Source organism: Drosophila subobscura, chromosome O (genome assembly GCF_008121235.1).
Source record: "Drosophila subobscura isolate 14011-0131.10 chromosome O, UCBerk_Dsub_1.0, whole genome shotgun sequence".
NCBI classification, from domain to species: domain Eukaryota; kingdom Metazoa; phylum Arthropoda; class Insecta; order Diptera; family Drosophilidae; genus Drosophila; species Drosophila subobscura.
In genome coordinates, this window is record NC_048533.1 from 4320487 (window position 1) to 4344885 (window position 24399).

The 24399-nt window shown below is 50.9% G+C and overlaps 9 protein-coding genes across 10 annotated transcripts; 5 read left to right on the top strand and 4 right to left on the bottom strand.

Moving 5' to 3' along the window:
• Positions 1 to 301: 301 nt before the first annotated feature.
• On the bottom strand, positions 302 to 1541 carry LOC117899595 (40S ribosomal protein S27). The gene is made up of 3 exons (XM_034809714.1): positions 1399 to 1541; positions 754 to 973; positions 302 to 682 (listed from the first exon to the last, which is right to left on the bottom strand). Exons 1-3 carry the CDS (start codon positions 1402 to 1404, stop codon positions 654 to 656), a joined length of 255 nt encoding a protein of 84 aa, XP_034665605.1. The 5' UTR covers positions 1405 to 1541; the 3' UTR covers positions 302 to 653.
• Positions 1542 to 1555: 14 nt separating this feature from the next.
• Positions 1556 to 2765, top strand: LOC117899590 (nucleoporin Nup37). The gene is made up of 3 exons (XM_034809708.1): positions 1556 to 1790; positions 1850 to 2258; positions 2317 to 2765. The coding sequence occupies exons 1-3, from the start codon at positions 1647 to 1649 to the stop codon at positions 2730 to 2732; spliced, it is 969 nt and encodes a 322-aa protein (XP_034665599.1). The 5' UTR covers positions 1556 to 1646; the 3' UTR covers positions 2733 to 2765.
• Positions 2766 to 2870: 105 nt separating this feature from the next.
• LOC117899577 (E3 SUMO-protein ligase RanBP2) lies at positions 2871 to 12308 on the top strand. Its single transcript, XM_034809690.1, has 5 exons — positions 2871 to 3228; positions 3552 to 6681; positions 6756 to 10832; positions 10899 to 11804; positions 11867 to 12308. The coding sequence occupies exons 1-5, from the start codon at positions 3157 to 3159 to the stop codon at positions 12205 to 12207; spliced, it is 8526 nt and encodes a 2841-aa protein (XP_034665581.1). The 5' UTR covers positions 2871 to 3156; the 3' UTR covers positions 12208 to 12308.
• Positions 12309 to 12989: 681 nt separating this feature from the next.
• LOC117899589 (transcription factor Ouib-like) lies at positions 12990 to 14417 on the bottom strand. The gene is made up of 4 exons (XM_034809707.1): positions 14197 to 14417; positions 13434 to 14146; positions 13249 to 13377; positions 12990 to 13179 (listed from the first exon to the last, which is right to left on the bottom strand). The coding sequence occupies exons 1-4, from the start codon at positions 14308 to 14310 to the stop codon at positions 13053 to 13055; spliced, it is 1083 nt and encodes a 360-aa protein (XP_034665598.1). The 5' UTR covers positions 14311 to 14417; the 3' UTR covers positions 12990 to 13052.
• A 179-nt stretch (positions 14418 to 14596) lies between these two features.
• Positions 14597 to 16035, bottom strand: LOC117899588 (transcription factor Ouib-like). The gene is made up of 4 exons (XM_034809706.1): positions 15827 to 16035; positions 15053 to 15771; positions 14873 to 14992; positions 14597 to 14801 (listed from the first exon to the last, which is right to left on the bottom strand). Exons 1-4 carry the CDS (start codon positions 15941 to 15943, stop codon positions 14630 to 14632), a joined length of 1128 nt encoding a protein of 375 aa, XP_034665597.1. The 5' UTR covers positions 15944 to 16035; the 3' UTR covers positions 14597 to 14629.
• Positions 16036 to 16069: 34 nt separating this feature from the next.
• Positions 16070 to 17608, top strand: LOC117899585 (zinc finger protein 62 homolog). Its single transcript, XM_034809703.1, has 4 exons — positions 16070 to 16241; positions 16312 to 17249; positions 17305 to 17415; positions 17476 to 17608. The coding sequence occupies exons 1-4, from the start codon at positions 16113 to 16115 to the stop codon at positions 17576 to 17578; spliced, it is 1281 nt and encodes a 426-aa protein (XP_034665594.1). The 5' UTR covers positions 16070 to 16112; the 3' UTR covers positions 17579 to 17608.
• A 103-nt stretch (positions 17609 to 17711) lies between these two features.
• LOC117899586 (transcription factor Ouib) lies at positions 17712 to 19299 on the top strand. Of its 2 annotated transcripts, XM_034809705.1 has the most exons (6): positions 17712 to 17852; positions 17915 to 18036; positions 18067 to 18354; positions 18410 to 18817; positions 18872 to 18988; positions 19047 to 19299. In XM_034809705.1, the coding sequence occupies exons 1-6, from the start codon at positions 17736 to 17738 to the stop codon at positions 19189 to 19191; spliced, it is 1197 nt and encodes a 398-aa protein (XP_034665596.1). In that variant the 5' UTR covers positions 17712 to 17735; the 3' UTR covers positions 19192 to 19299. The 2 variants fall into 2 exon arrangements, with proteins under 2 accessions (XP_034665596.1, XP_034665595.1); XM_034809704.1 differs by having other exon boundaries at positions 17915 to 18354.
• A 441-nt stretch (positions 19300 to 19740) lies between these two features.
• Positions 19741 to 20829, bottom strand: LOC117899594 (HIG1 domain family member 1A, mitochondrial). Its single transcript, XM_034809713.1, has 3 exons — positions 20658 to 20829; positions 19951 to 20140; positions 19741 to 19789 (listed from the first exon to the last, which is right to left on the bottom strand). The coding sequence occupies exons 1-3, from the start codon at positions 20746 to 20748 to the stop codon at positions 19768 to 19770; spliced, it is 303 nt and encodes a 100-aa protein (XP_034665604.1). The 5' UTR covers positions 20749 to 20829; the 3' UTR covers positions 19741 to 19767.
• A 139-nt stretch (positions 20830 to 20968) lies between these two features.
• LOC117899583 (dihydrolipoyllysine-residue succinyltransferase component of 2-oxoglutarate dehydrogenase complex, mitochondrial) lies at positions 20969 to 23756 on the top strand. Its single transcript, XM_034809699.1, has 7 exons — positions 20969 to 21190; positions 21527 to 21633; positions 21704 to 21805; positions 21958 to 22518; positions 22585 to 22729; positions 22908 to 23213; positions 23273 to 23756. The coding sequence occupies exons 1-7, from the start codon at positions 21107 to 21109 to the stop codon at positions 23405 to 23407; spliced, it is 1440 nt and encodes a 479-aa protein (XP_034665590.1). The 5' UTR covers positions 20969 to 21106; the 3' UTR covers positions 23408 to 23756.
• The last annotated feature ends 643 nt before the right edge of the window (positions 23757 to 24399 follow it).

Sequence of the window (24399 nt, forward strand, 5' to 3'; positions counted from 1 at the left end):
TACCAGAAATATATGCCACGATCGGACAGTCATCGATAGTACTATCGAGTGGCAACTAGCTCTCGATCGATTTTGGGCGCTGGAATTCAAAAATGAATATTAGACCGTATCGCACTTGGCAACACGGAGCACAATCAAACAACAAATGCAACACGCGGATGCCACTGAATATTTAAACAAAAGAGCCATCACATCATAAACAACAACAAATACCACAGGCAGGACAGATCAGAGTCTCTTTTTCACGGTTACCAACCACAAGATCGTTAATTCTTTAATATACAGAGCACACAATGAACCATAGAAAGGCAGAAAATTGTATATTACAAGCTTTCTTTCTATTTAACAGCCACAGTCAATCCTTCTTGTTCGTAGTTGAAACGTTTTAAAACTACTTAATATAAAAATTTTCGCTGCTCCTGCTGCTTTCTGCTGTTGTTATTTGTTGTTGCTGTGTGCTGTGCATCGCCTTGCAGGGGCTGCGCTCCTCACAAATCCCTTGGGAACGGAACAGCGGCGGCGTCTAGAAAGGCGATGGGCGGGTACACATTTTCGAATGAAAAAGAGTTGGATGTGAGTTTTTCGTGTGGATTCTTTACGTTTTAGTTTTTATTAAAAAATTAATAATTTGTGGTTCATCCAAGAGTCCCATTTTACTGTGGCTTCCTGCGGAACGAGCAGCCTGAAAGGAACAACAAAAGGAGCAGTTAGTAATGCAGCAAGACCCTCTCCTGGCCCAGAGGGCAGACTCACCTTCTGTCAGCTTGGCACGTCCTCCAGTTGGCTGGCACAGAATGGTGGCGCAGCCAGCGCAGACCACGACGCCCTGTGCATGACTGAACACAGTTGTGATTCTGTAGCAGCCAGGGCATTTCACGTCCATGAAGTAGGAGTTGGGGTGCTGGACCAGACGCTTCAGCTTGTGCTTGCGTTTCTCCTCAGCGGGCAGAGGGTGCAGTAAATCTTTTGCTAGCTGAAAGTAGTAGGTGGGGAGGCGAAAACATATGATCAGTACTCGCATCAACAAAATGCAGTCGATTCGTTTAAAGAACAACAAAAATTCGCAAATGCCACCCATTTTTTAGGTTAAGTTGAATGCATTGACACGAATTGTGTTTCCGACAGACACAATTTCATGAGAAATCGTAATATCCCTATTATTTCACAATTGTTTGCAAATTTCTTGAGCGCATGCCACGCGTGGGGACAACACCAATACACGGAACGGCACAAGAAGTTGGTCCGAGACAGTTTTTGGGGTGGCATCGGCGATTTTCACTCCAAACACACATTTCTTGAGCACTAGGCACTTTGGCGGTGTGCTCTGCATGGTTTTTGCTGGGCCATTTGCGAATTTTCTTTGTTTAAAACCATTTTTTAGATTCATTTAGCACCCACCGGCATGTTTTTTCTTTCACAGCTAACACGGAAAAGGAAGTAGTCTAATTCGCAGCCAACTTAGCTCGGTACAAAAATCACTAAAATATACCGAAAACCACCACTATTTAGTGTTGTAAGCCACCATAATGGTATATATGGTATTTTTACGGACAGGCGTTAGCATCAAATTGTGGCAAAGCAAAGTAAACACATTTGGCGCGGGCTATTGTTGCATTTATTCCACTAAAATATACAAATAATAAGAAATGCGAACTGTCACAGGACCCGATCACACAATAGACTTGAATGAGTCAATCCAGTGCTATGAAATCTGCGCGAATGACTTTGCCTACAATCTCGTCGCCGTGGCGCTGGAAAAACGCATTTGTTTGCTTGTGGTTGGACTGCCGGCAAGTTTTTGATTGCATTTTACTTAAAAATTGAAAGAAAGCGAATATGGTTTCCGTAGGAGGAGAACGGCGAGTTCTTGTGGCATCATCTGCAGGACTTGGAGCTAGGTGAAAGCGACTCGCGCTGCGTGAATGCCATTGCCTTCTCTCCGGACACTTCTCTGAACAGCACACCCAACAATGTGACGTTTTGCGCTGCCCTTGGCACGGACCTGATGATATTTCGCACGGACGTCAATCAGTACAACACGGTGGACACCTTGCGGGGCCACACCGACTACGTGAATGACATATCCTGGGTGTGCGAAGGCGAGTTTCTGGCCTCGGTCAGCGATGACTTTACGTGCCGGTTCTGGAGCACCGCTGCAGTGTCGGAGAACGTCATCACCTTCTGCCTATCCTCGGCGGGAGTGTCGATAAAAAGCCATCCAGATGACAATGAAAAGGTCCTGGTGGCCGAGAAGAGAGGTGGCATTTATATCTTGCGCTCCTTGGTGGACAGTCTTTACCAAAATTATACTTTCAGGCATTATCCATCTCTATAATGTAAGGCAGAAGAAAACTGTTTTGTCTGTGGAGTCCCCCAAGTTTCCCCTGATGTCCGCTGATTGGGCCCAGAGCAATCGCTTGTTTGTCTCTGCTCTGGCGGGTGGCGATGTCATCACGTGGGACCTCAATCGTCCATTTGTGCCCGCCGACGTCAAGCAGATCCATGAGGATGGTGGTCGGGTGGTACGCTTTGCGCCCGGTAGCTCAGACATGGTCATGGCCAGCATCGGCCGCCCAGGTTTGACGCTCAAAGTTTTTTCTGCAAAATCTGCAGTGCTGCTGTTCGAAACGGGTTTAAAGACGTACGCAGGATTGGCCTGGCACCAGAGGCTGCCCTACATAAGTGCGGCATCGGACAGGAAATTGCTCTTCTGGAAAGTACAAATGAAGTAACCAATAAAGTAAAATAAAACTGCATTTAAAATTAAAAATGAATACTAGTACATTTGATGTTGGTGTTGGTTATGGCGGAAAAATACCAGCAAAATCTGACGATTTTCAGTGGTATTGTGAATGCTCGAATTCGGCCTCACTAATTTGTCGGTCCCGGTCTTTGTTGGCAGTGCTGCATCAATTTTGTTTCTTTAATATAAGTATATAACAGAAAATACGATTTGATTGGATTAAAGAACCAGTAAAGCGTATTTATCTAGGAATTGCCGAGCTAGAATTCATCTCACTTCTGGTTTTGGCAACTTCCTGTTTGAGCAAAAGTAGTTGAACCGAGCCGATGACCAGTTAAAAGCCAAGCGCGAAGCACATTTTTGCAAGTCGTGAAAAAGATTCTCAACTGAAGTGAAATAACTATACATAAGATATGTGGACGTCACGAAAGGAGGTGGACGAGCAGGTTCACAAAATACTTGGCAAATTGCCGCCCGGACATTTGGTAATTATTGCATTGCGAAACTCTTCAATGTTGCGAAATAGTCGGCGCCGCCATTGGCGCCATGTATGTAAAGGTGTTTGCGCGTGTTTGAGTGTGTGCGTGCGGCGTCACTTCGCGACGGCTGCTCGGAGATGCATCTTTCAATTGAAAATTGCGCGCTTTTCTATCGTCGCATGGCATTGGGCATGGGATATTAATATTAACATGCCAGCCGCTAGCCTTGGGCTGCTTTCTGTAATGTTTGCAGGGATACCCTCTGCAAAGTGAGGTTAGGCGACATTTATTCTAGTCCTTTTTTCTGCTCTTCTTTTCCGTATTTGTAGCGCGATGTCAAGGGTATGGCGGTGGCCCGCATGTACTATAAGATACAGGAATACCCGAAAGCCATCGAATACCTCAACAGCTATCTGAAGGTGAAGGACGAGGCCAATGCCCACAAGCTGATTGCCGCCTGCTACACGATGCGCAAGCAGCCGGACCCCAAGCTGGCCCTGGAGCACTACCAGCGCTGCATCCAGCTGAATCCGAAGCAGCCCGAAGTGATCAACGATGCCTGCCAACTGCTGCTGGACGAGAACAGCAACAGCAAGGGCCTCTTCAGCGTGGAGTGCGCCAAGTTCTGGCTGGACATGGCCGGCGGCATACAATTGAATGAGAGCGAACTGATGTTCCAGTTGCGCATGAAGATAAAACTCCACGAGAGCACCAATGGCGGCGATGGAGGAGTTGGATCGAGCGATGGGGCGCTGCGCGACATCACAGCAGCCAATTCGGAGATGAACGCCCTCGAGGAGATCATGCACAGGGAGCTGCAGGCACGGCCACAGGACGTACAGGTGCGGGTGCGTCTCATGCGCTGCTATCTGGAGAAGAAGAAACTGGAGGAGGCCTTCACCTATGCTTTCCGCGTGGAGCTGGACGAGAAGAGTGGCACCAGCCAGTGTACCGATTGGTATGACATCATCTGGACCACGCTCACCAAACTGGAGCAGGGCAAGGACCTCAAGAAGTGGGGTCCGCGCTTCTGGCAGCTGGCACTCCTCACCCTCGACCGCCTCGCACAGCTCAGCCTGGAGTCGGGCAAGAGCATGCTCGACTGCAGCAGCCATTTGTTCCGCCTCGACCAGTACCTGCACAGGTTCAGCATGGAGAAATCCTCGTCGGCCGATCAATTGCAGCCAGAGCTGCAGCAATCCTGCATCGACCACTACTCGGGACAGCTGCTGCTCCATGCGGTGGCGCTCGTCTTCAAGCGGGAGCTCGTGAGCAACCACAACAAGTGGGTGAAGAGCCTGAAGAGCGCGCTGCCCCTGCTGCTGCTGGGCTACCAGACGAAGCCGCTGCCGGAGAACTCCACCCAGCCCTGGGTGAAGCACTGCGACGAGGATCAGAAGAAACTGCTGCAGCTGTGGCGCCTCCAGGGCGCCTTTCGTTGCGCCCAGTTGGGCAGGACTCTGTTCGGCTGCCTCGAGCCCGCGAATGCCCATGACATGGACCAGAAGGAGAACATTCAGACGGGCGGACAGAACAATCAGCCAATGATTGGCCTGTTTGAGAACTCTGATAAGCTGCTGGCCTGCGCCCGCCTGCAGTGGCAGGACAAGAACTGGCGTCGCCAGCTCTTCCCGGTGCTCTTCTCCCATCCCGAACACAAGCTGAAGGAGAACTCGTCGCATCTCGTGCGCAACCCCAAGCTGGAAGAGCCGCTGTACGAATGGCCTGCGGAGGCGGACATCGAGTCGTATGAGCGGCAGGCCCTGCTCCTGCAGCCCCAGTCGCTGGCGCAGCATGTGTACCTGGCCTTGGGGGCCAGCGAGGCTCTCGGCAGCGCTCCACGCGTCGCCTTCTACGAGGGACTGCGCCGCGATGTGAAGCAAGATTTGAGCTTCTGCGGGCAGGAATCGCTCTCGCAGCTGGACATTGATGTGTTCCTCTACGCCACGGTCATCCACACGCACAGCCGCTTGGCCAGCCAGCGGGAGACCTACGACAGCTGCAATCTGGGCAATTTCAGTGCCTCGGCGCGACCCCATATGCTGCCGTACGCCAATGTGCTCAGCCAGTTGGCCACGCCCGAGCAGAGCGGCTGGTGGGATCTGGTTCTGCGCTCCCACAAGAATCAAGTCTCCGACTGCAGTCGCGGCGAGCAGCGTGCCCAGATCCAGATGGGCCTGGAGGCGGTGCGCGGCGTGAATGGCGCCAAGGCCGACACCATCATACTCTTCAAGCTGGGCGCCATTCTGTGCTCGCGCCAGGATCGGGATGTGCTCGAGCGTCGCATCGACACCTTGTACAAGCAGGGCTTTAACATGATGCGCCGCGAACAGCAGCAGGGCGGAGGCGGCCATGAGCACTATCCGCGATTCTTCAAGATCGTGTCGGCCTCCTCAACGGAGGCCTTCCAGGAGCGGCTCCGTCTCGCCGAGGAGGCTGTCTCGTACTTCAGCTCGAAGATGTTCAAGGCGCATCAGTATCAGCAGTTTATCGACGAGGTGCGCGGCCTCAACCTGCCCATGGCCACGTACCTGCAGGCGGAGGCGTACCGCATGCTGGAGTACTCCAGCCAGATCAACAGGGATGCCAAAGCGCGCTACTGGGAGCGCCGCAGGGACTGCCTGCAGCAGACACAGCAGCTGCTACGCAGCCAGGTGAAGCACCCGCTGTACGGGATGATCCGCAGCGAGGTGGGACGCTGCGAGGAGGATCGCTGTGAGACGAACTACGATGTCTACGCCTCGCCGGATAATCACAACAATTCGTCGAGCTACGAGGATGCCGAGGATGCGGACTTCTATGCAGGTGCTTCGCTCACGCTCAACCGTTCGCGGCGTCACGGGGAGCCGCCAGCCGCTTCGAGGGACACACCAGTTCGAGGCACACCAGCTACGCCGGCCACAGCGGCCACACCGCTGGCCTCCAATGCGAAATTCAATCAACTGGAGGAGACAGTCAATCAGATGAGCAAGTCCCTGTGCCAGCTTAAGGACGATGTCAGCACCGGCATCACGGACATGCGGCAGGAGATCAAGAACCTAACCGAAAAGTTTACGGGCATCGAAGATTTGATTAAAAAATTGAAGATTACACACCGCGAAACGCCCACCAGGGATGTGGATCCAGCGACGGCCCTCGGTCTGGATGAGCTCCTCATCATTGAGGAGCTCGATGCACAGCAGCATCAGCAGAGCCAGGCAGCTGCCGCAGCAGCAGTAGCGCAGCAGCAGCAACATCAGCAGTTGCTGTCTACGAATTATGGTGCACCCACTGCCAATCCGGGTGGATTTTTCAATGGCGTTCCGGGCATACAGTCGCCACAGGATCGCTTCCTGCAGGGCGCCTACGGCAGTCCATTGTTCAACCAGAATCAGCTCTACAATTATTATGCAGCCCAAGCGCAGCAGTATATGCGCACTCCGCCGGCTGCTGGCACGTTGCCGCCTCTGAATATCTTTGGTAAGTTTGTCTAGACCCTTTCGAAATATAAATCCTGACTATAATTTCATCTGAAATGTCATTTACATTTACAGGAGCACAGAATCCAAACTTTGCTGGCATACCGGGAATATTCCCACCGGCACCCGCTGTGGCGCCGCCCAGGTCCTACCTGGAACCGGCTGGTGGCTTTGGACAAACGCCTGCCAGTCTGATCCAACCACCACAGTCCGCAGTCCCAGCAGCAGCAGCTCCAGCACAGCAGCCACCCGGTCCAGCCCCGGCCATTGCTCCGCTTCTGCCGGTGGAGCCGCCCAAGCCTCCAACCGCTGCAGTGGGAGGTCCTGGATTCTTCAACTCATCTGCTCCGGTATTCATGCCATCGCCCATTCAGGTGCCGCAGGCAAAGCCGCCATTGGTTGCTGCAGCTCCAGTCGTTGCTCCACCGCCAACAGCCGCAGTGGCCCCCACACCGGCCATTCCATCATTGTTTAATCGCGCTCTGAACAACCAGCCCGTGGAGAAGGAGCCACCGGCTAATGTGGTCATTACCAGCTCCGATCCGTTGCCCAAACCAGCCACAGTCGCTGGCGTCCAGCCGACGCTAAGCGTAACAATTCCTGCACAGCATATCAAGCCTAGTTTGGTGCAGAACACGGAGCAACAGCAGCCGCAGTCGCAGCCACAGCAACAGCCAGCAGCACTGCCAGTGACTGTGCCAACAGCTGCCGTGACAGCAACCTCCAGCGGGGCGTTCAACTTTAGCTTCGGCACCAGCAATGCGGAGAGTCCGTTCTCCTTCAAGACACAGGTGGCCAAGGCCGCTGCCGAGAAGCAAAAGGAGCAGGAGGCCGAACAGGCCCAGGCCCTGCTGCTCAATGAGAGTGCCAAGAGTGTCGCAAGTGAGCCGAATAAGAGTGCGGGCGCTGCAGATGCCTCCCTGGAGTTGGACTACGATCCACGCCCGGACTTCCAGCCCATTATAGCGCTGCCCGATGAGATTGAAGTGCGCACGGGCGAGGAGGATGAGGAGGTCAAGTTCTGTTTCCGTGCGAAGCTCTTCCGCCTGGTGTCGCACGAGTGGAAGGAGCGTGGCATTGGCAACATTAAGATACTGAAGAACCAGGCCACCGGCGTCTCGCGCATTCTCATGCGACGCGAGCAGACCCACAAGGTCTGTGCCAACCACAAAATCAATTCAGAGATGTCGCTGGCCACACCCCAAGGGGACACGGAGCAAAAGTCGTTCATTTGGGCGGCCAACGACTTTGCCGACGAGGAGCTGGTGCCCGAGACGTTCCTCGTTCGTTTCAAGTCGCCCGACACGGCCAAACAGTTTCACATTGCCTACACTGTGGCGCGGCAGGAGGCTGCCAAGGCAGCCACAACCACCACGGACGCCGCAGCTGCTGCGGTTCCCGAGGTGCCAAAGGCACCTGCTGCAGCCCCCGCCCCAGCAACGGCTGTGCCCAAGAGCTTTGTGACCAGCACACCTGCCACATCGTTCGGCAAACCCTTTGAGCCCTCAAACATGAAGCTATCGGAATCGCTGGCAGCTCTGGCTGCTCCAGCTTTCGCGACCAACCCAACCTCATCGACGACAGTGGCCAAGTCTCTCTTTGGAGGACAGCAGCCTGCTGCTGCTGCTGCTACTCCTCCCACTTCCACTGCCGTGTCGTCCACTCCCACGGCTGCCGCAGCTCCGCCGACAGTGCCGCCGTTTGCCAGCTTCAGCTTTGGCCAGCAGGGAGCCGGGCCAACGGCCTCGCCATTTGGCAATTTGTCCTTTGGCAGCATGTCGTTTGGCAGCGTCTCGGCCGTCAACAGTAATACGAGCGGCAACAACAACACCTTGTTTACCACAGCAGTGCTCCAGGACAGCACGCTGCAGGGACAGCAGCAACAGCAGCAGTCAAAGGCAACAGGCAAAGAGGAGACCGAATCCGATGCCGTGGAGGAGTACGAGCCGACGGCGCAGTTTAACCCAGTGATCCCGCTGCCCGAACTGGTGAAGGTGGTCACAGGCGAAGAGGACGAGGATGTGCTGTTCGAGAATCGGGCCAAGTTGTTGCGCTATTTCAAGGAGACGAGTGAGTGGAAGGAGCGTGGCCTGGGAACCATGAAGCTGCTGCGCAACCGCAAAGATCCCAGCCAGGTGCGTCTCGTGATGCGTCGCGAGAAGGTGCACAAAACGTGCTGCAATCAGCGGCTGCTGCCAGAGACCACCTTCAAGTATCTCGTCAACTCGACCACGGCCCTAACCTGGGCGGCCCAGGACTTTGCCGATCAGGAGCTGGAACAGACAACGCTGTGCGTGCGCTTCAAGAAACCGGAGACATGCAAGGAGTTCTTTGATGCAGTGCTAAAGGCCCAAAAAGAAATGGAAGAGCTTGAATCGTCCAGCACCAAGGCGGAGGGGAAGCCGGTGGCTGCCAAAGAAGAAAAGTCTGGAGCAGCAGCCACAGCCAGCAAAGGCTTTGGCGATGCCTTCAAGCCCAAGGCTGGCAGCTGGAGCTGTGAGGCCTGCTACACGAGCAATGGCCAGGATCAGTTGTATTGTTTGTCCTGCGAGGGACCCAAGGATGCGACAGTGCCGCCCAAGCAGCCAGCAGGCTTGGATCTATCGAATGCTCTCAATCTATCCACCAGCAGCGCGAGCAAGTTTTCCTTTGGCTTTGCCCCCGCAACAACAGAGGCAGCCCCAGCCACAGCAGCGACTACTCTCCCCTCGGGCTTCATTTTCGGAGCCAAGCCACAGTCAACGGAGAAGCCAGCTGCTCCAGTGGCAGCCACATCCTCAGCTCCTGCCGCATTGCCTGACAAAGCGTCTGGATTTGGAGATGCCTTCAAGCCCAAGGCGGGCAGCTGGTCCTGCGGCAGTTGCTATCTGAGCAACACTGGGGATGCCCTCTACTGCAGTGCCTGCGAGGCGCCCAAGGACGACACAGTGCCCAAGAAGGAGAGCAACGCTTTGGGCTCAACGTCGGGCCTCATCTTGCCGGCCACGACAAAGTTTAATTTCGGCTTTGGAGCGGCTGCTGCACCGCCAACTGTCGCAGGGGAAGGCAAAGACGGCGAAGCCACCAAGAGCGTCTTTGGATCGGCCAGCTTCAGTTTTGTGCCCAAAACGTCGGCAGCGGCGCCTGTGTCTCTGGAATCGGGCACCTTTAGCTTCACGATGCCAAAGCCCGCACAGCAGCAGCCAAAGAGCCCCGGCGGGTCTGGCAACGATAATGGGGAAAACAATGATTCCGATCCGGAGGAGGAGAATCAGACGCATTTTGCACCTGTAATCCCACTGCCGGACAAGGTCGATGTCAAGACTGGCGAGGAGGACGAGGAGGTGCTCTATGTGCAGCGGGCAAAGCTTTATCGCCTCACGGACGAGTGGCGCGAGCGAGGCGTAGGCAATGTGAAGATCCTGCGCCACAAACAAACCGGAAAACTGCGAGTGCTGATGCGACGCGAGCCGATCTTCAAGGTGTGCCTCAATCACGCCCTCACCGCGAGCGTCGCCTACAAGCCCAAGGACGAGCGCTCCTGGCTGTTTGTCGTGCACGATTACAGCGAGGGCGAAAGCGTCAACGAGCGCTTCACGCTGCGCTTCAAGAATAAGGACATTGCCGATAACTTCCTGAAGGTGGTGAAGAGCGCCCTCGACGGCACCGCCCCAGCCATTGTTGAGGAACCAAACACATCCGCTGCGCCGCCTGCAGCTGACATTACTGAAGCAAGTCGCGGCAGGCCCCCATTGTTTTCCCAAGAGAACAAATCGCTGGCCGAAGAACACGACCTCTCGGTCGGATCTGGCTGCACGGGCTGTGTGGGCTGCGATCCAGAGAAGTTTGACTGGGCAAACCACCAGACCTCAACCGCCCCCATCGCGGATGATGTGTACCCTCCGCTGCCGATGCATTTGCCAGCCCTGAAGCTACCGCCTGCCGCTGATCCGCTCGCTCAATCACAGCAACAGCAGCCGGCAGCTGCTCAGTTGGGCGGCGGCTCATCCATCTTTAGAGCCAGTTCTCTGGCGAGCGCCAACAGCGGCGGCTTCAGTGGCTTTGGCCAGGCAGTGTCCGCCAATTCCACGGCGGCTTTGGCTTCTACTCCTGCCAGCAAGCCAGAGGAGAATAAACCATCGAATGCATTCGTTTTTGGCAGCACAGCCGCAGGTGAGTCTTGCCAATGGGCATACCCTTAAGAATTCCATTAATTTGTTTGACAAAATCTTCCCTCAGATAAACCCACCTTTGGCCAGAGCCTGTTTGGTGGTGGCAAACCCCAGCAGCAGCAGCAGCAACAGTCGATCTTCAGCAGCAGCCAGGGCAATGTGCTGGGCTCCATATTTGGCAGTGGCATTGCCGAGAGCAAGGATCAGAGTGCCAAGTCCATATTTGGAGGAGTTGGCGGCGGCGGCACTCCCGAGTTGACGAAATCCATTTTCGGCGGCGTAGCCAAAGTGGATCCCGTGCCGGCAGCGGCGCCTAAGACCATTTTCGGTGGCACAAACACTTCGGTATTTGGCGGTGGATCGTCGGGCTTTGTGTTTGCCTCTGAGGTGCCCGCTTTTGGCCAAAACACCCAAGGCATCACGTTTGGAGATCTGGGCAAGCCGCCAACGCCACCCAAAGACAAAGAGACGGGTGAGAGCAACGAACAGAAGAAGGACAACAACATCCCAAAGTCGGTATTCTCTTTGGCTTTTGGTGACACGAAGGAGACTTCCTCGCCTGCTGCTGGAGGTGGTGGTGGTGGAGCTGTGGGTAGCTCCAGCTTGGCGGATTTGGCCAGCAAGGCTGGTGGCGATGATTTTGCCAGCTTGTCCGCGAAGAATCAGGGCACTCCCATGGGCTTCAATAAGTCAGCCAGCGGCGGCGGCTTCTACAATCTCACGCACCAGAATGACTTTAAAAACTTTCAATCGCCCAAGGGCAACAACACAACGGGCGGAGATGGTGATGCAGATGGCGAGGGCGATGGCGATGCCACAAACGATGACAACTACGATCCCTACTATGCGCCCATTGTTGACTTGCCCGATGAGATCGTTGTGAAGACGGGAGAGGAGGATGAGACTAAGTTGTTTGGCGAGCGTTCGCGGCTCTACCGGTTCGATACGAACACTAAAGAATGGAAGGAGCGTGGTAGGTTTCCATACACCCAATTATTTATCCACTTTCATTACTACAAATCTCCTTTGTGGCAGGCACTGGTGAGCTGAAGATCTTGGAGCATCCACAATTGCAGTCCTTCCGCATGCTCATGCGACAGGAGCTGGTGCCCAAGGTGCTGCTGAACATGAAGATAGCCGGCGACCTGAAGCTGGTGCCCATGAATGGCCAAAAGAAGAGCTTCTCGTGGTATGGCCTCAACTATGCCGCCGACGCCGAGGGCAAGACGTCCATGGAGGGAGTTGTTGAACAGTTGGCCTGCCGCTTTGGCAAGCAAGACGTCGCGGATCAGTTCTTGGATCGTGTCAACCAGTGCATAAAGCGCGCCAGCGAGGCCTCAGCGCAGGCTCAGGATAACTCGGAGACTGAGGATTAAACAAACACTCGAGTTAAACAAATAGAGTTTATATTAGTTACTTAGTTCTTTCGGAAAAACTGTTAAATAAAATCATAATTTTCATTCATTCTTTAATGTAACTCGAAATTTTGTACGTGAACTTTTAACGTGCTCCCCCGGCACACGGCACGGCAGCGAGCGTGCAACCTGGCCACTGCTGGGTGAACATGTGTGGCCATCGGACACTTGTATTTTGCATCCCACGACAGCAACCGCAGCACGGACAGGTGGCGTTCTCAAAATGTAGCTTGCCAATGGAACGCTGACTAACTGGAACTCCAGCAATGCAAGCCGAAACTAGGAGGTTTTTGGGTGCGACTCCAGCGATGCCAACAGTGTATTCTTTCCCAGGTTGTGGGCCAGAATGTTATCAGATGCTCGACGACACTCTTTGGGATGTCCCATCATTTTGCTTGTGCCGGTAAGTACTCCTCGCCGCGCCCCGCAGTGATGTGTCCAGCAAGTTCAATTAGTCTCATGGCTGCTGTAGCTCCGCCAGAAACTTTAGCTGAGCTAATGCACGCAGACAGTGCTCCGAGTGGACCGGCTAGCCATCATTGCACACAGGGAAAACTCCGAGTGGGTGTGCCCGAAACCAGAGGAGTTTCAATTTGAGCGAGGGGCTGAGCACAATGACTGCATGGCTGGATGCTCCGTGTCGGACGAGGGAGCTGTTTGTCTTGTTCTAAATTTTGTATACTTAACATAAAAAAGGAAATTTTGACAAATGTACCAAAGTTTTGTGTTCTCAGATACAAGAATTAATATAACAAAGTTTATTTTGGATAAAATGTACATTTATCCTTTGTTTAAGGTAAACAATTTCAGTTTGGATCGACTATTTCGGCCTCAGTGATTGTCGTTTCTTCAGTCTTCTTTTTGTGGGTTTTCGAACGAAAATGAGTTCTCAGGTTGGACATGCGATTGAAGGCGACATCGCAGATCTCGCAGCTGTTGGGAATATAATAAAGTTCAAGATTAAATCCATATGCAGGATAGTGGCAAACGTTTTTCCTTTACCGAAATGGACGATCGCCAGAGTGCACCACTTCATGTTTCCTCAAGTTGCTCATGCTGTTGCACCTGTGAGGGCAAATATTGCAGGCATAAGGTTTATCAGTCCTCTCCGGCTTGAGCCCCTCGTGGATTCTAAGATACAAAATGTTCATTTAGTTCTGTCTTTTTGCAAAATATTGAGTAGTTACCTCTGGTGACGATAGCGTTTGTTGCTGCACACAAATCTCTGGTCGCAGTACTTGCAGGCGTATGGCGCCTCTCTTCTGTGCTTCACCCGAATGTGCATCTTCAACAGGAACTGACTGTACTCCTTGTGGCTGCACTCCGGACACTGAAACTTGCGTATGCCCGTGTGGCGCACCAAATGTAGATTCAGATTTCCCTTGTCGTTGAAGTGCTTGCCGCACTGATCGCAAATATAATTTTGATTAACTCGATTCTGGCGCTTCCTACGTTTTCGCTCAGCTTCCTTCGTGGCAGAAGGCTCTGTGTTTTCAGCCGTTATAAGACTTTCCGTCACCTCCACAGACGGGACTGGCGCTGCCACTGGTGAGTGCAACGTGTCCGCCGGGACGTTTTCGTAAGAATTTTGTCTAGAGGAATGTTTGCTGCGTGTTTCCGTGTCTTGAGATCTGGCCGGGGCTTCCACTATATCTGGCTGGGCATCTGAGAGTTGATCTTCCATCTCACATTTTATTTCAAGTGGTAAGCCGTCCTCATTCCCCAGTGGGTCGTCTAGATGCCTTTTTAGAGCAACATCATCAGAAGGGAACATCTCGCAGCTGCCCTGCGTCAGCACATTGTGTGTCCTGATGCAACGCTCTCGGAACAAGATGGCGGTGTTCAGATCCATGAGGCAGCAAGCGCAAATGCTCCTGGGCATATCCAGCTGGTCGGTCATCTGCCAGGAGTCTACTTTAGCACAGAAAACAGTCGGGAGTGCCAACTTACCCAGATGCCAGTCAGAAATGAAACCTTCCTCACAATATCGTTGTCCCCTTCAAAAAGGTTTGTTGCATTTAGGCCGTATACTGTCTCGCCGCAGGTTCGACACCGCAGCGACATTATGAGGCACCCAATTTATACCCCCAATAATATAGTTTTATTAAATTTCTGGCTTTAATTTGTATTTATGCCCATTTTATGTGAATGGCCTGTTGCATTGGCCGCGTGGGTGTGTGACTGGTAAAAGCGGGCGCCATAATTAAACAGAGTTAAAAAAGATAAATACACAGTAAATGTAATAAAAAAGCTTATAAATGTGATAAATGATATGTTAAATGTGTACAATTTAGTGCCTATGTACAATTCTTCTTATTTGAGATGCTGTGCCTGCACACGTAGTCTTCAATTTGGCGCCAAAAATTAAGTGAATGATTTATTTTTAATCATCAATTACAGATTCGCTCAAATCGAAATCAATGTATCCGTCTTCGTCAATCGCTTCGTACTCGCAGGCATCTTCATATTTTCTCGCCCTGGTCAGATGATACTTGGTCTGATAGTGCCCACGCAGGAAAATGGCCTCCTTGAACTCCTTCTCGCAAATGTCGCAGCTGAAAAATAAGTTGCGTTGGATTGCTGGTCATTAGTTTTGACTATTATCTATTGTATTATGGAAACCTACTAGAACTTTCCCGTTCCTCCGCCTTTGTGTAGTTCTCCGTGCTTTGCCAGACCCACTTTGCTGATGAATGTCTTGCCACATTCGACGCAGCCGAACGGCAAGTCGTTTGAATGGTACCGCCTGCAGGAACACACAAATTCAGCATTTGGAGTACATGCTAGATGCTAGTTGATTGCTTACCGCTCATGTCGGCAACGACTGGGACTGTTGGTGAATGCCATGCCGCAGTATTTGCAGAGGAAGGGCTTCTCCCCATTGTGTTTGACGCGAACATGCATTTTGAGCTGGGCAGCCGTGTAGAAGTAAGAGTCGCAATCCTTGCACACAAACTTTTTCTCAGAGTGGCGCAGCTTGTGGTCTCTCATGTTGCTTATGTCGTTGAAGGACCAACCGCATTGGTCGCACACATACTTCTTCTCTAAGCAAGGAGCCCTTTTTCTCTTCTTTTTTGGCTGACCGGACCCCATCCGCTGGGCTTCTTTTGCACTGGTTATCCGCTTGGGGTCTGGGCCTAGTGTTTTGGTAGCCGATAAAGTTATCAAGGTTCCTTCTGCGAGGCGGGTGCGCTTAACCATTACGCGGGGATAAGCGCTTCTGGGACTCGGTTCTGTTTTCGTTATTTTATTGGCTTCTTCCAATGCCGGAAATACATGGGTTTGTTCCTCCTCCGGCTCGGAGAACTCTTCACTCACGACGTCGTCATCATCGTAGGTATCCGCGGGCTGCACATTATCATCCAGTGGGTCGTGCGCTTCTTCCACAGCATCTTGGACTCTGGCTGCCTTGAGGTGCAGACGCTTGTGTGTTTTCAGGCAACGATCCCGGAACACTGTTGCCTGGTTGAGGTCCAGCAAACAACAGGAACATATATGCGTTGGTAGATTTTCTTCGAATTTAAACTGCAAGTTTCAATTCAAATAATTTGTTATCAAATGTTATGTTCTCGTGTCTTACCGGGATGCCCGTCAGCTGCTTGATTCTCAGCAGTATTAGCGAGTTTTCCTTGTCGAAGAGGTTCTTCGGATTGGAGATGAATATCTGCTCGCCACAAGCTCTGCATTCTAACTTCATTTTTGGCAGTTTTCAATTTTAATTCTTTTTTTTTTTTTTTTGTCAAATAACAAAAAGCAGCTGTCTAGGATTCTTCTTCTTGGTCTTGTCTGATTTGCCATTCACCTGGAAGCCAACGGGAAGTTGACAACTCTGAATGCCAACAAATTGTTGAATTTATTTGCAAACGATGTTCGAGTGGCGACAGCGGCTGTGCCGCACTTGTGGCACCCACATAGATAAATCGAGTGCCACCCCACTCTTTGAGGGGGAGAACTACCCCATGGTCATTATAATTGAAAACATCACTATGTCCTATGTAAGTTGTCGAACAAATAGTTGTAATAGTGAGGCCAACATCCTGTTTATCCTGTATCCTTGCCATTTAGTTGGAGAAGGAACATGATATGCCAGAGCTCATATGCCAAGGTTGCAAGCGGGACCTCGAGAGGTTCCTGGAATTTCGGACAAAGTTCATGGCCACCAATGAGTTTCTGCAGTACAAAAGGAACGAACTCCAACTGCAGGAATTTGACAGCGCCAATGATCTCGTCGCTGCCGTTAATATCGAGGATAAAGAGATAGCCAGCGAGCCACAGGTTGCCGAGGATAATGAGACGTACGATGAGCCGCTGCTCGCAGTTAAACACGAAGATAATACACTGGAAAACGAAGCTGTTGTTGGTGGGGGTAAAGATAAGGAGCCGCCGCTCACAACCATTAATGTCGAGGATAACACGATGGACGACGATGCCGAAGAGCCGCTGCTCACCGCCATTAATGTCGAGGATAACACATTGGACAACGATGCTGTGGCATCGCTGCTCGCCGCCGTTAATATCAAAGATAAAGAAATGGACGACAATGTCGAATATAAAGCGATGGACGATTATGCTGTGGAGTATCTGGTCAGCGCCGATGAAGTCATAGACAACCATGTGGATGTCTCGCCGCCTCTCGTTCCACCCGATAAAGGCGAAGAAGAAAGGGATGAGAACGGTAATAAGCACATCGCGGTGGAAACTCAATCCTCCACTCTTACCATCAAAAGGAAACACAAAAGGAAACCCAGGCAACGGAAGAAGAGTAACAAAACTTGGATCTGTCACATTTGCGAGGGAGAGTTCAAGTGCTCGACGTACTTTAAATTGCACATTATGCGGCATTCGGGCAACAAGCAAATCGAGTGCGACATTTGCCATGCCAGATACTACACGAAGCCCGAAATGCGACGTCACAGGATCCTGCATACGGATGCACGACCCTATGCCTGCCGCTTTTGCGACAAAACTTTTCGCGGCTGCAGCAGCAAGGCTGTGCATGAGAGGTACATGGAACTCCCACTGTTTGTATTTCCATACTAATCATGTTTACTTCTTCAGGAGTCATACCAACGAGCGTCCTTTTTCGTGCCAATACTGTGACGAGACGTTCAGATCCAGCGCCACACGTCGCATGCACGAATTGGTACATACCAACAGCCGCAACTATCAGTATGTGCTGAGGCAGCAAAGTCCTTTAATTTAATGTATTTCAAGCGATTTATGTTGCAGCTGCGAGCCGTGCGATCAGTCGTTTCTGCGCTCCTCCCACTTGACGCTTCACAAGAGAAGCAAGCTCCACAAACGCCAAGTGGCTGGCGCCATGGACGACTAACGGGATGAGCGACACAAACCTGGGCTAAGCTTTTCGTTGCGCTTCTGGGTGAATGGCGCTTTGCTTTTTCCTCAAGTCAATGAAACGGCTTGATTTGATTTGAGGAGTTTTATTATTTGCCAATGTTCTCGTTATAGTTTGAGTATTTTGCATAAATATGAAGATGTTTTGCAGAACATGTTCGCGGCAGATACACAATGCTGCAGCGAGAAACGTTTTCGAGGACTCCAGCAATGGTCTGCTGGGAAAAATCGAAACATTAACTGGCCTGCTCGTGAGTATAAAATCAAATTAAAATTGTAATTGAAATTTCACAAGTTTGTTTTAATTAAATAGCTGAGAAATGATGAGAAATTGCCACAGCTCCTATGCCAAAAATGCGAGCAGGATCTAGAGGCTGCCTTTGACTTCCGTAGAGTTTGCATTGAAGTGCAGCAACGGCTGGAGCTTGAGATGGAATCTCAACTGCCGAAAGACGACTATGATATCTATCAAAGTAATGTGGAAAGCGATACTGAGCTAGGACCAGAGGAATACGTTGTAGAGATAGCGTCCATTCGCCATGAATATGAGATACAACAGGAGAGTGATAGCGATCTGAGTAACCTGAAAGACGAGGACATTGGAGAGACAGCTTCTATTGTCCAAGAAGATGCCAATAATGACATGGATGCCGATAAACATTCGTGCAACTTGTGTGGCCTTCAATTTGCGAGCAGAATCGAGCTCAGGACGCACCTGTACCAGCTACATGATGTTGTGCCTGCTGGAAGGAAGTAAATTAAGTTGCCTGAACTCTAGCCAAACCCTTCTAATGCCGATTCCTTGCAGCTTTGATTGCAGCCATTGTGGGAAAAGTTTTCCCATTGCCTCTCGACTAACCAAACACCTCCGTTGCATTGGTGCCGAATTGACGCATGAATGCCCAAAGTGCGGTGCAAAGTTTCACAGCCAAGTGTTGCTGGACAACCACACGGGTCGTCACCACAAACCACCCAAGGAGAGACATGTCTGCCATTTATGCGGACAGTCGCTGGCCACGCGCTTCAGTCTGAAGTGTCACCTGGTGCGCCATGCCGGCACCAGACCCCACAAGTGCCAGCAATGTGGTGCCGCGTATGCAACGGCTGCGGAGCTCCGTTCCCACGAAAGAAAGCACACGGCAGTGCGTCCCTATCCCTGTCGGTATAACTGCGGGAAAGATTTTCAATACTGCAGCGCCCGCAGCATACACGAGAGGTGAGCATCGGCACCATTATGAGATCCTCTTATGTAAAGTACTTCCCTACACAGAACTCACATGGATGAGAGCCAGCGTCCATTTCGCTGCGAGTACTGCAGCAAGTCCTTCGTGACCAGGGGAGACTGCAGGTCCCATCAAATACAACACACAATGAGCCGCGAACACAGGTACCAGCAACCGGATCACGAATGCTTCAATAAATCTATAATCTTGTTTATCTTTCAGCTGTAACATCTGCAGGTTAGGATTCAAGCTTAGGAAACATTTTAAGGCCCATCTAAAATCGAGGACCCACAAGACCCTGGAAGCGCGAGACAAAGCTTTAAAACGATATGCATTAGGCCCACTTTCTGTTGTTGAATCCAAATGAAAGTTACAATGAAATAGAGGCCCAGTCTCCCGAGGAGCCTAGGACACGCCGCCTTCTGTTCGATGGAAAGAAGTTTTACGTTCAGAAGAACGCGGTGATAAATCAGGCCAATGTTTTAATGTTATATAAACAAATAAAACGTTCAATAATCATGTTATAAATGTTAAATGAGCAGCGCAGGGCTTTTACTTTTGCATACATTCTATTTTGTTTTATTTAATCGTATTATATCATGCGAGAGGTATTCATATTTTCGTCTGTCGCCTGAGGAGCGACAGGGTGTTCGTGTTCGTTTTGACTGTCGTACAATTAAACAAACATTATCACAATCTTACGCAGGTATACAAGACATTTAGCTAGTTAAATTTATCGGGGACATCGTGCACCAGAAGACGCAGCCAAGGCTACTGGCCTCCCGATGGAGAGCCATCGTCAATCGGTCGGTGTGAATCTTATGATGATGCAATAAATAGAGTTACAAATCGCTTAGGTGTAGGATAAGGTGCTGGCCAAGGGTTGGAGTTGTCCCCAGATGTTTGAAGGGTTTTTGAGTGGCCGCACAATCAGAAATGTTCTTTAGTTAGTCAGTGGCTTGGAACTAAAATGAGAAATCAAAATAACGGAGGGGTAAAGTGTAAGAAACAGAAAAACGGTGGGGATGATGAAATAAGTGTGTGGGGTTTGTGTGTCAGCGACTTACAAAATACAGCAACTAAAACTACATTTACGATTAACTAAGTGGGTGGAGGCTAGCATTACTTTTCCTTGGGCTCCTTCTCGAACAGGTACTCCTTGGCCATTGTGTACGCCAGTCCCGCTGTCAGACATCCCACGACGGTGCCCTGGGCCGCCACACGGAGCTGCATCAGGAATACGCTGGTGCTCATGGTGCCACGATGCTTGTACTTGTAGGCTCCAATCAGACCCGCCGCCACGAATCCCGCAATGCCTGTGAATGAGTGGCCAGAAAGTTGTTTATCCGATTAGAATTGTTCCATTACGGCTCTGATTTTGTTGTTGCTACCCACTGCCCACTACCTAGAATCTGGTGACTAGCGTTAGCGTCTGCTGATAATTGCCAGACGGCTACACACACACACACAAAGATGAGATTTCTAGCACGCGCCAAGGTTCAGCTGGCGCATCAACGTCACCGATGTGCTAATAGTGCCATTTCCCGTTGTCTTTCGAGGAGTTTCTATTGCATTTCCGAATTTCATACCAGCCATAACTGTTGCATCATGCGCTTTCCAGACGAACAGCGGAACATTAACAGTTATGTCACTACCCAACGGGGAAGGGGATCTGCCCAGATCTGCTGCTCTGCGGCTGCTAACCTCAACGCACAAATTACATGGTCAAGGTCAAGACGCATCTATCTAATTCGGTTGCACGCACTACATTTATATCAGCCTGCGTGCGCGAAAAGTTTCCACCTGACGTCACGGATTTTCGGGTTTACTCACCCACTAGCATAAACGGCGATTCCTTGGCCTTCCTGGCCAATTTGTTCGACTGTTCAGCATCATCCTCGACGAAAAAGGATTTGGAGCTCATGTTGAACGCAGGTATTAATTTATTTGGAAAATAATTCAAAGGTACAGAGATTCCACGTTCGGAACGGTCAAGCGAAAAATCGGAAACAGCTGAAACGCAATCGAATCACAAAAGTTGTACGCTTTGCGGTATATTTTGATATCGAAATGAAGTTGATGGTGGATATCGGTATATAATGGTATATTCTGCGGTATATTTATAAGGAATGACATAAGAAGCATTAGGGTCGCAGGGGAACTGGCTATCAACGTTGCTTTTCCATTAACCGCAGTTTCATTTAAGAATTTTTCTAAAAATTGACAAGTGTCCTCCACACACACACACTCTTTCCCAGTAGAGACGAAGCGACGTCGCAGCGATGACGGGTATAATTTCCATAATAACGAGGCGGCTGCCAAACAGTGTCCAAACCATTGGCCTGCGCGCCGTGCGGAGTCATGAAGTAAGTGTAGGAGGGTCCACGGTGCGGGGGAGTTGCAGGCGATTCCTGGCGAGGGGCGCGGCTATGTGGAGACCGAGCTGCAGGCAGCGCGTCTGCTCGTCACTGCCGTTGCTGCTGAGGCCGGGCCAGGCCAGGGGCAGTTCTCCCAATGCGATTATGTAATTGTGTGTGTGTGTGCGTGCGCCGCTGAAAAAATGGCTAAAATGTTTGCCCAGCCCGGCTGACACGGGTCTGGGCCCACAGCTGACACGACACACGTGACGTACCCTGACTGACGTCGACGCGCCGCATTGCTCCTGGTTGTGCAATCATTGATTTTAGACTTTTCCTCCACAGCTGAAGCGCTGCCTACGCCAGTATTCCCGACTAGTTGCCGTGTCTGTGGCCAAGCAGCAGCAACTCCTCAACCAAGATGCCAATCTGCGCTGCCAGGAAGTCCCCAGGTGAGTGCCAATAAGCGAGAATCTGCTTCGGCTTGCCATGCCTACTGAAACAAATTTCGTCACTGTCTAGGGCCATTACATGGCAGGGCTTCCACACCACCTCGCAACTGTGGCAAGAGACGTCGGTGAAGGTGCCACCATTCGCCGATTCCATCGCCGAGGGAGACATCAAGTAAGTCGCGAGCAGCTTCAGGTCATTGACGTGGATCGAGCAACAGGTTACTTAGTCACAGACGGGAGACCTGTTGTTCTGTCTCTATTGAAATAAGATTAAAGCAAGTCTTAGCACAACAAATGTCAACCACAAGTTCTCACTCGCCACAGGTTCACCTGCAAGGTGGGCGACTCGTTTGCCGCGGACGAGGCGGTCATGGAGATTGAAACCGACAAGACGACGGTGCCAGTGCCAGCACCGTTTGCCGGTCAAGTCACCGACATTCTGGTCAAGGACGGGGACACTGTCAAGCCCGGCCAGGAACTGTTCAAGATGAAGCCGGGTGCAGCGCCTGCCAAGGCGGCGGGTGCCGCCGCACCAGCACCAGCTCCTGCTGCCCCTAAGCCAGCTCCAGCTGCGGCTGCTCCCAAGCCAGCTGCTGCGGCACCAGCTGCCAAGGCGCCACCACCACCACCCCCACCAGCTGCTCGTCCGCCACCACCACCACCAGCGGCTCGTCCCCCACCAGCTGCTCCTCGTGCTGCCGCGCCTCCTCCAGCTGCACTCGCCCAGGTGAAGCTGCCGCCTGCAGATGGCACCCGCCAGATCCTGGGCACCCGCTCCGAGCAGCGCGTCAAGATGAACCGCATGCGGCAGAAGATTGCGGCTCGCTTGAAGGATGCCCAGAACACCACAGCTATGCTGACCACCTTTAACGAGATCGACATGAGGTAAAAAGTTCAAGCTAAGGAACAGCTCATTTCGTGCCACTCGGAATTAATGCCTTTCCTTTGCAGCTACGCCATGAATTTCCGGAAACAGAATCTGGATGCATTCGTCAAAAAGTATGGCATTAAGCTGGGCTTCATGTCCATCTTCTCGAAGGCTAGTGCCTATGCGCTGCAGGATCAGCCCGTGGTGAACGCTGTCATCGATGGCACGGTAAACACGCCCACGCCCAAGAACCCCCATAGCTTCTTGCTTATCAGTCCGTGACGTAGCCTTATCTCGGTCACTTGTTTGTATTCTTTGTTTATGCAACTTCCCGTGGGAACGATAAGGCCCGACGTCAGCGTAATATTTTGCCTTTCAATTGAACAAATTTCACTCTCTCTTTCAGGACATGGTGTACCGTGATTATGTGGACATCTCGGTGGCTGTGGCTACTCCCCGTGGCTTGATGGTGCCCGTCATCCGCAACGTGGAGAGCATGAACTATGCCGACATTGAGATTACATTGGCCGGTTTGGCTGACAAGGCCAAGCGCGATGCCATCACCGTAGAGGACATGGACGGCGGCACCTTCACCATCAGCAACGGAGGAGTGTTTGGCTCCCTGATGGGCACGCCCATCATTAATCCACCTCAAAGTGCTATTCTCGGCATGCACGGCATCTTCGAGCGTCCCATTGCCGTCAAGGGAGAGGTAAGTTTTGCAGTTGCAGTACAGATTGCTGATGGATTGCTAATGCATTTATAATGCAGGTCAAAATTCGTCCCATGATGTACGTGGCGCTGACCTACGATCACCGGATCATCGATGGACGCGAGGCCGTGCTGTTCCTGCGCAAGATAAAGGCTGCCGTGGAGAACCCAGCGATCATTGTCGCCGGCTTGTAGAGTGCAATGTTGTCAAGTGCGCGTCCACGCTCATACGTTGATATTAGTCGTCTCCTCAATATGAAGCTCCCCTTTCGGTTATTTATTATCTTATTTTCGCCAAGGTCACAAAACGATTTAAAATGCATTCGATACGCACCAACAGAATTAGTCGAAATAAAACATTTAAATGTGAATTTGTTTGCTAAACACACGCCGCCGCTGTTTGCTTATCCTTACTCTCCGTACTCTCTTGCACTCGCACTTTGTCCCCAACAGAACATTTGATGTTCAACCAAAATGCAAGGCAATGCAATAATGTAATGTAATAAAAGCGATCACGAATATCGACCAACCTCAACACTCACAAGCAAATCGTTTGACTCGTAGAAGCTATTGGAACTTTCTTTTTTTAACTTGTGGAAGGGTAGAAGGAGAGCTCCCTCTGTTGTAGTATATGGACTTTGTCCTATGATTTATTTATAGGACACATATAATCGTATTCATGATTTATGAGTCAAAAAATAATAATTCCAATTGGCAGTGACATTGACAGGGGAACAAATGAGATGTCAACGATGTCTACTGAAGAAAACTACAGATTTTTTATTTTTCATTTATTTATTTTTGTGTCTACTATGTTTTGTAGTCATAGAAAATGTTGGTTTTGAATGAGATGAATCATCAAAGCAAGTGTTCTATAATTGTAGATATACATATGTACATATGTGTGTTATGCCATAAATGTTGGAAAAGTGATCCAAAAAAAATGCCAGAGACATTGCCAGTAACACAAGTAAGAAGTCAACGATGTCTAAGGAAGAAAACGAGAGATTAAATTTGTATTTATTTATTTATTTAGTCTACTATGTTTTCGGCTTTTTAGTCATAGAAAATGTTGTTTCTATGTGTTCTATAATTTTAGATGAAGGTATGGTTGTGTTGGATATCCACGTAAATGCTCGAATGCACTATGGGTAAAAAGCCCGAATTTTTGGCATTTATGTAATTTT